The sequence below is a fragment of the Coregonus clupeaformis genome, chromosome 6 (assembly GCF_020615455.1).
Source record: "Coregonus clupeaformis isolate EN_2021a chromosome 6, ASM2061545v1, whole genome shotgun sequence".
In the NCBI taxonomy this organism is placed as follows: Eukaryota; Metazoa; Chordata; class Actinopteri; order Salmoniformes; family Salmonidae; genus Coregonus; species Coregonus clupeaformis.
In genome coordinates this window covers 5,694,758-5,704,063 of record NC_059197.1, presented here as the reverse complement: position 1 = coordinate 5,704,063, position 9,306 = coordinate 5,694,758, and the positions used below count along the sequence as shown (strand labels likewise).

At 48.2% G+C, this 9,306-nt stretch overlaps 1 protein-coding gene across 2 annotated transcripts in view; it reads right to left on the bottom strand.

The window, feature by feature from the left end:
• Positions 1-2,090: 2,090 nt before the first annotated feature.
• Positions 2,091-9,306, bottom strand: part of LOC121567555 (delta and Notch-like epidermal growth factor-related receptor) — a 60,724-nt gene continuing 53,508 nt past the window's right edge. For both annotated transcript variants that reach the window (XM_045217743.1, XM_041877698.2), the window contains exons 9-13: positions 5,720-5,842; positions 5,106-5,219; positions 4,759-4,890; positions 4,009-4,255; positions 2,091-3,439 (exon numbers count right to left, since the gene is read on the bottom strand). In XM_045217743.1, coding sequence (XP_045073678.1) covers positions 3,328-3,439; positions 4,009-4,255; positions 4,759-4,890; positions 5,106-5,219; positions 5,720-5,842 — 728 coding nt within the window. In that variant the 3' untranslated portion in view covers positions 2,091-3,327. The remainder of the gene's footprint in view (positions 3,440-4,008; positions 4,256-4,758; positions 4,891-5,105; positions 5,220-5,719; positions 5,843-9,306) is intronic.

Genomic DNA, 9,306 nt, shown 5'->3' with positions numbered 1-9,306 from the left:
CAAGTAATTTTTCCAACAATTGTTTACAGACAGATTATTTCACTTATAATTCACTGTATCACAATTCCAGTGGGTCAGAAGTTTACATACACTAAGTTGACTGTGCCTTTAAACAGCTTGGAAAATTCCAGAAAATGATGTCATGGCTTTAGAAGCTTCTGATAGGCTAATTGACATCCTTTGAGTCAATTGAAGGTGTACATGTGGATGTATTTCAAGGCCTACCTTCAAACTCAGTGCCTCTTTGCTTGACATCATAGGAAAATCAAAAGAAATCAGCCAAGACCTCAGGAAAAAATGTCTGGTTCATCCTTGGGAGCAAATTCCAAATGCCTGAAGGTACCACGCTCATCTGTACAAACAAAAATACGCAAGTATAAACACCATGGGACCATGCAGCCATCATACCGCTCAGGAAGGAGATGTGTTTTGTCTCCTAGAGATGAACGTACTTTGGTGCGAAAATTGCAAATCAATCCCAGAACAACAGCAAAGGACCTTGTGAAGATGCTGGAGGAAACGGGTACAAAAGTATCTATATCCACAGTAAAACGAGTCCTATATCGACATTACCTGAAAGGCCGCTCAGCAAGGAAGAAGCCACGCTCCAAAACCGCCATAAAAAAGCCAGACTATGGTTTGCAACTGCACATGGGGACAAAGATCGTACTTTTTGGAGAAATGTCCTCTGGTCTGATGAAACAAAAATAGAACTGTTTTCCCATAATGACCATCGTTATGTTTGGAGGAAAAAAGGGGGACTTGCAAGCCGAAGAACACCATCCCAACCGTGAAGCACGGGGGTGGCAGCATCATGCTGTGGGGGTGCTTTGCTGCAGGAGGGACTGGTGCACTTCACAAAATAGATGGCATCATAAGGAAGGAAAATTATGTGGATATATTGAAGCAACATCTCAAGACATCAGTCAGGAAGTTAAAGCTTGGTCGCAAATGGGTCTTCCAAATGGACAATGACCCCAAACATACTTCCAAAGTTGTGGCAAAATGGCTTAAGGACAACAAAGTCAAGGTATTGGAGTGGCCATCACAAAGCCCTGACCTCAATCCTATAGAAAATGTGTGGGCAGAACTGAAAAAGTGTGTGCGAGCAAGGAGGCCTACAAACCTGACTCAGTTACACCAGCTCTGTCAGGAGGAATGGGCCAAAATTCACCCAACTTATTGTGGGAAGCTTGTGGAAGGCTACCCGAAACGTTTGACCCAAGTTAAACAATGTAAAGGCAATGCTACCAAATACTAATTGAGTATATGTAAACTTCTGACCCACTGAAAATGTGATGAAAGAAATAAAAGCTGAAATAAATCATTCTCTCTACTATTATTCTGACATTTCACATTCTTAAAATAAAGTGGTGATCCTAACTGACCTAAGACACGGAATTGCTACTAGGATTAAATGTCAGGAATTGTGAAAAACTGAGTTTAAATGTATTTGGCTAAGGTGTATGTAAACTTCCGACTTCAACTGTAAGTGAGGCGAAGTCTTTCACTTTGCCTTGTGCTTTCTCCAAAAAGAGTACTTAGCTTTCTGCTTTGGAGGTTATCCAAACCCACTTCTCATGTCAGGTTGTGATAATTAATCTTTGCGACTTCAGTATTATTTTCCCATTTCAAGAGTATGGAGATCTACTTGCTGACGTTTTGGTCACAATACTCAAGAGACGCTGCTGGAGCTGGATTGGACATGTTCTAAGAATAAATGCAGATTCCATTCCAAGGTTAGCTGTCCATTGGACATGGAGAACAATGAAGAGTGAAGACTGAGAACCAGCAACACCAGTAGAGCTGGAGCACAATGGAGAAGATGGCCAAAGACGGCAGGAAGTGGAGATCCTTTGTTGCTGCCCAATGCTCCAGCCGGCGTGACGGGATGAGTGAGTCAATGAGCTGAGGTTTTACATATTAAATGCATGTTTATACACGTGAATTACAATGATCAAGTCTTGTCATAGTACATTTCCATTCAGTCAACAGAATCCTGTGAGTCAAATGTTTTCCTAGACACAAATAGACCTCTGGTGTAATAATAAGTACAAACACCACGGAACTCACACGAGACACCAGCTGGGTTTGTGTTCACTTAAACCTTTATTGTTACATCATTGAACATAGATAATAATAATGTGGTTCTTCTCATTTAAAAAAGGACAATGACCCTAGTAGGCCAAAATTCAGTCAAGTGGAGAGCTCACTCGATGCTCCGGGGGGGCGGAGATTTCACTAAAGAACCAATGGAATGGTCTAAAATGTGCCGCCCATCCAGCGCCCAAAAACCAATGCACCCAGGGGTTGACCCTGAGTGGAACAACACAACCGCACACAGACAGAGAGAGACACCTATACCTGGGACACAGAAGCACATATATTACTGGAGCAGACCCACCAGCTAAACCCCACCTGTCAATCATCCACACAAGACCCGCCCACCCCACCTGTCAGTCATCCTCCACACAAGACCCGCCCACTGGCTACTCCGACCACTCCTGCGAAAAACACTGTCCTCATAATAGGGAAACCATACAACACTGTGAATACAATTATTACTCCTCCTTTATTTGTACAGAACTTGCATGTAAATAACAAAAACATGATAACCAATGTTTTTTTTAAACACTGTTTTAAAGCTTCCCCCAAAGTGGTTTTATACGTGTTCTACCTCTACCACACGTTGTCGCCTGAAGAAGGAGACGATTTTGGCACAAACCTGGCAAAGATACAGTAAATCAACCACAATGTACGGAGGGTTTCAAAATTATGCAGAAACCATCGAATCTACCCATGCACCAAGTAAGGCAACCTACTGCAGATTTTTAATATAGAAAGATATATATATCGTACTGCACTATGACAAGTGCACCTATTTCTACCACACCTGTAAGAACTCCTATCAGCAGCCTCTGCTGAATCTACACTTTAAACTGAGCTCATGGGTTGGTGGGGGATGTCAGGAACCGCCCCCTCTAGGACCCCAATGGCATCCTGGGTAATGTAGTCACATTCTACTGGAGAGAAGAAGCAACCAACATGGCAATGTCACCCAACACCTACTAAAATTATGCAAGGTACGCTCTTATGCTACAGTATCTTTATGGATATTCCAACCGTAAAATAGATTTATCAAATTCCAGATTTGTATTTTTCTTCCCGCAGAACTATTGTTTTGTTCACATTTATTTTGTAAATTTGTATCTAAAGAAATACTAAATGGTCTGCATTGACTGAGTTTGTGTGTATTGGTGCACATCCGAACATGTGCAGTTGTATGTGTGAACAGGTGATGTGTGATACTGTGTGTGGGTGTGTTTTCTACAAATCTTTTGTTTTGATCAGAGTGACCAGGGGCTTGTCATCAGGGCTGTAGTCCTCGTAGGAGATGGGTGCGGCGTCGTACATGGCCGGCCGGGACTTCTTCCCAAATCTGAGAGAAGGAAGAAAACACATAAATGGAACATCACTTCAGGTAGGACAGCTAGCTACCTGCAATACAGTTCTTAATGTTTCAAGTGTAGAGTTGTTAGGTTGAGAATGAAATACAGGTGACAGGTGAGTGTAGTGTTATAAAAGAGATGTTCCAAACAGAGTAATATGAATATGATGTTGTAAGAGAGGTATTACACATTTCCCCACAGTGTATTACAGGTGAGTATACACTAGTGCTGGCAACCTTCCCAGTTTGGCCTGAAATCTACCGGAATGGGCCTTTATCTCGTGTTTTTTCTAGTATTACATTGTTATTGATTATTGCATTGTTGGGTTTTGAGTTTGCAAGAAAGGCATTGCACTGTACTTGTGCATGTGACATTAAAAACTTGAAACTTGAATGGGTCTTTATCTTCCGGTGAACAGTAAAGCTATAACAGGAGGTGTTTCTAATGGCTGAATCAAATGAATACATTAAATATCAACAATGTTCTGGCACTTATATACTTATAGTAAGCAAGTCTACCCTGAGGTGTGACTGGTTCAGAGAGATTTGTGCCGTCTCACCTGGCGTGGCGGATGGAGGCGATGGCGTTGCTGAACTCGCTGTCGATGCTGCGGCAGTTGTAAAACTCCTGGTAGGCATGGCGAGACGAGCCCTGGTACTCGATGCGGCTGATGCGGCAGATGCCCACGATGAGGATGATGAGCATGAGGACGAAGGCCACGCACAGGGCGCCGATGATGATGTAGAGGGAGTGACGCGGCATGTTGGTCAGGGTGTCCTCGGGGTGGGCCGTCTTCCACTGCAAGTCTGAGAGAGAGAGAGAGAGAGAGAGAGAGAGAGAGAGAGAGAGAGAGAGGGGAGGGGGGGGGGGGGGGGGGGGGGGGAGAGAGAGAGAGAGGGGGGGGGGGGGGGGGGAGAGAGAGAGAGAGGGAGAGAGAGAGAGAGAGAGAGAGAGAGAGAGAGAGAGAGAGAGAGAGAGAGAGAGAGAGAGAGAGAGAGAGAGAGAGAGAGAGAGAGAGACAGACAGACAGACAGACAGACAGACAGACAGACAGACAGACAGACAGACAGACAGACAGACAGACAGACAGACAGACAGACAGACAGACAGACAGACAGACAGACAGACAGACAGACAGACAGACAGACAGACAGACAGACAGACAGACAGACAGACAGACAGACAGACAGACAGACAGACAGACAGACAGACAGACAGACAGACATGAATAACATAAGAAAGGCATGTGCATGTAATTATATTTCATAATTTACTCCTTCAAACAGGGGATTCTGGGTAATGTACTTACGTATCTCACAGCTGGCCCCTATCCAGCCTGGGGGGCAGTGGCAGGTGTAAGCATTTGATTGGTCGATGCAGGTTCCTCCGTGATGACAGGGGCTGCTCTCACACTCGTTAACATCAACCTCACAGGCCTCCCCTGAGAGAACCGGTAGGGGGGGGGGGATTATGTTTAACTGGAACATCGGGTACAGTTATATTTCCAAAAGGTTCAGAGGGGGTTTGCTCCCTAGTCAGAACAGCCTGTGTCCCCAAGGCCCATTATGATAGACTGGGTGACAGACATGTATTCACACACAGACGCATGCACGCACGCACACACAAAACACACACATACAGAGTTGAAATCCTCACCCAGGTAACCAGGTGGGCAGACACAGGTGGCGTTGAGGCCCACACTCTCACAGCGTCCACCATTCTGACAGTGAGCCGTCAGACAAGGATCCGTGTAGATCTCACAGTGTCTGCCTGCACAGGGACACACACACATATGGCCCGTTAATGACACTCACACAGTACGCTCTACAGACCTGGGTTCAAATACCATTGGAAATATTCCAAACTCTTTAAGCATTTGCTTAAGCCTGTCTGGAGTGCCAGGGGGGCTGTGTTTGCACTTTTGGGACTTTTCTATTGGTTCCATTGCAACAGACAAGCTCAATCAAGCACAGCATAAGTATCTGAAATGATTACAACTAGTATTTGAATCCAGGTCTGCTTTACATATGACAGTTTACACCAACACAGCACACTTTCTCGCAATCTACTACACAAATACATACTGTAGACAACATACAATCCCTTTTATGGATACATTTGTGATACAGGTTGTATAAACTCATTGAATTAGCATACATATTGCAGTATCAGCATCATCACACAAGCCCACCCCAGGATAACATATGTAAAAGTGTCCCCGTTGAGTTGTCAGTCACATTGGATGAAAATCAACACACACACACACCTACCTTCATACTGAGGAGTGCAGACACATTCGTAAGCATTGATGAGGTCTCTGCAGGTAGCGTAGTTCTGGCAGGGGGCTGACAGACACTCGTTGTATTCCTCCTCACAGTACAGACCATGGTACCCTGGGAGACACACACACACACCACACACACCACACACACCACACACACATTAAGTCACACTGTCTTTGATCATAATATTAGATGACAGTTAAAGTAATGATTACGTTTAGATATCACTAACGAGAAGATCACGGTGGTACACTCCTCAGCACATATCATATTTTTTATGAGATGGTTTTAAAGGGTGAGTTAAAAGTAGTTTAATGTGCCTTTATTTCTACATAGAGATTATCACTTAGACGGAACAAGTCAATGCATTTGTTTCCCTACATGACTATGACAAAACCTTGTGGATGTTATATCCACAGACATCCTATTAAATTAATTCTAGATGTAATTCTATGGTTACATCGATAAAGCCTAGATTCAGCCGTGACTGTTAGTGGTCTATTAAATGCAGTACACTCCAGTTGCCACTGGGTGGCAGGTTTGCACTGGGACTGAGAACTGTGGGTCTTGATGTTTTTTCCTATAAAAGAGAAGCAGTATGAGCCCAAGGTCAGAACACAGTGATTAACAGAATCTCAGAGTTGATGTAGGACATTGTGTTCTTTCTTCAGAGCTTACAAGCAGAAGCTATTGTACTGAGTATAGACATGTCTGTATGTGTAATGTGTGTGTGAGTGTGTGTCGGGCTGTGTGTGTCTGGCTGTCTGCTGGTGTGTTCATGTGTTTGTCGTTTACCATGAGAAGAAACATTTACATACAAAGTAAGCCTTGATAAATCACAGAGGTTCTCATAAAAAGCCAGTGAAATGTCAAGTGCCTTTCCCAGACTCCCAGACCCATTTCCTCTGGCTAGTCTGACTCTCCTCTGTCTGATATGGATACAGGGAGCCTAGGATCCACTAGAGTATATATCAGCTCCCTCACAGCCTCCTCTCCTTGTAGAGGACGCAGACACCAGCTGGCATATTGATGAACAGGAGAAAAGGTCAATTATTTCCCTAAACGAGTCTGATGTGTGTGTCTGTCTGTTTATGTGTGTGTGTGTGTTTGCGTTTGTGTGTGTGTTTGTATGTGTGTATGTGTGTGCGTGTGTTTTGGTTGCGTGTGTGTGTGTGCGTGTGTTTTGGTTGCGTGTGTCCCTTCTTGCATGTGTGTGTGTGGAGTCTGGGTGTGGAGTGTTAAGCGTATCATCTGGAATGCTGATTGCGAATCACCAATCACATCATTCCCATTAGATGCGGGCTGTCTGAACGGAGATGTGTGATTGGACGGCATCATCTGCCCAACTTGTGTAGACAGACAACGGCTGCAGACATACAATGGTCTGGAAGGAAGTGAAAAGCACCTGTCTCACTTAATAAAAAGAGATCCTAATAAAAATGACAGAGGAGGGGGGAGAGGGAAATGAGGTGAGGAAAGAGAAATAAAGAGAGAGAAGAGAGGAGGACAGAGAGAAAGAGATGAAGAGCAATGGAGAGTAACAGAGAATAGGTTAGAGTGAAAGGTGAAAATAGATATTATGTGTGAATATACTGTCAGTATACAGTACATGGGAAGGAACTGTCACGATCGTTATAATGAGTGGACCAAGGCGCAGCGTGATATGCGTACATCTTCTTTAATAGAGTACTTAGCAACACAATAACACAACAAACGATACGTGACGTCCTCGGTTAACAAAGCACAAACCTACACGGAACAAGATCCCACGAATCACAAGTGCACAAAAGGCTGCCTAAGTATGGTTCCCAATCAGAGACAACAAGCAACAGCTGATTCTCGTTGCCTCTGATTGAGAACCACCCCGGCCAACATAGAAACACATAACCTAGAACAGAACATAGAAAACGAAACATAGACACTACACAAAGAAACTAACACCCTGGCTCAACATACACGAGTCCCCAGAGCCAGGGCGTGACAGTACCCCACCCCAAAGGCGCGGACTGCGACTGCGCCAACATAAACCCAACAGGGGAGGGGCCGGGTGGGCATTCCGCCTCGGAGGCGGATCCGGCTCCGGGCGTGACCACCACCCCGTAACGCCCCTGGTCTGGTCTGGCCCCGCTGGCTGGAGCTGGACTGGACATCGGTGGAGCGGATTGCTTAGGCTCCGGTGTGGAGCAGCTGACCGGTACCTGACCAGGCACCGGTGAAGCAGGCACGGGCTGTGCCGGACTGACGACGCACACCACAGGCTTGGTGCGGGGAGCAGGGATGGGCCAGACCGGGCTGGCGACGCGCACCACAGGCTTGGTGCGGGGAGCAGGAACAGGCCGGACCGGGCTGGCGACGCACACCACAGGCTTGGTGCGGGGAGCAGGAACAGGCCGGGCCGGGCTGACGACACGCACCATTGGCTTGGTGCGGGGAGCAGGAACGGGCCGGACCGGGCTGACGAAGCGCACCACTGGCTTGGTATGGGGAGCAGGAACAGGCCGGGCCGGACTGGCGACGCACACCATTGGCTTGGTGCGGAGAGCAGGAACGGGCCGGGCTGGCAACGCGCACCATAGGCTTGGTGTGGGGCGCAGGAACAGGCCGGGCCGGGCTGGCGACGCGCACCATAGGCTTGGTGCGGGGAGCAGGAACGGGCCGGACCGGGCTGGCGACGCGCACCATAGGCTTGGTGCGGGGAGCAGGAACAGGCCGGGTCGGGCTGGCGACGCGCACCATTGGCTTGGTGCGAGGGGCAGGAACAGGCCGGGCCGGCCGGGCTGGCGACGCGCACCATAGGCTTGGTGCGGGGAGCAGGAACGGGCCGGGCCGGGCCGGGCTGGCGACGCGCACCATAGGCTTGGTGCGGGGAGCAGGAACAGGCCGGGCTGGCGACGCGCACCATTGGCTTGGTGCGAGGGGCAGGAACAGGCCGGGCCGGGCTGTGGAGACGGACTGGAGGTCTGGAGCGAAGAGCTGACACAACCCGTCCTGGCTGAATGCCTATTTTTACACACTCTGTGTGAGGTATCAGCACAGGACGTACAGGGCTGTGTACTCGTACTGGCACTACAGCACGTGACACTGTCGCAGGATATCCGGGACCGAGGAGGGGTACTGGAGGCCACGAGCGTTGAGCCGGCACACTCCGTCCTGGATGCATGCCCACCTTAGCACGACACGTGCGTGGTGCTCGCACAGGACGTACCGGACTGTGCCGGACCACTCGCGGCACAGTACGCAGCTCTGCATACCTCGGAACCTGCCCAGTCTCACGCTGCCTAGCCTGAGTACGGGGAGTTGGCTCTGCTCTACCTCTAGGCTCCGCCAACCTCCCTTCCAGCCCCCCCAAACCCGGTGGCATCCTCTCCTAATCCCCAAACTCGCCCCGTAGCTGCCTCCAGCAGCCCCGTCGTCCATGCCGTGTGCCCCCCCCAAAAAATGTATTGGGGTTGCCTCTTGCGTGTCCGACGTCGGCCCCGTTGGCGCCGCTGCTCCTCTCTATGGCGCGCCTCCACCGTCTCCTCCCACGGACGGCGATCCATTCCGGCCTGGATTTCCTCCCAAGTCCAGGACCC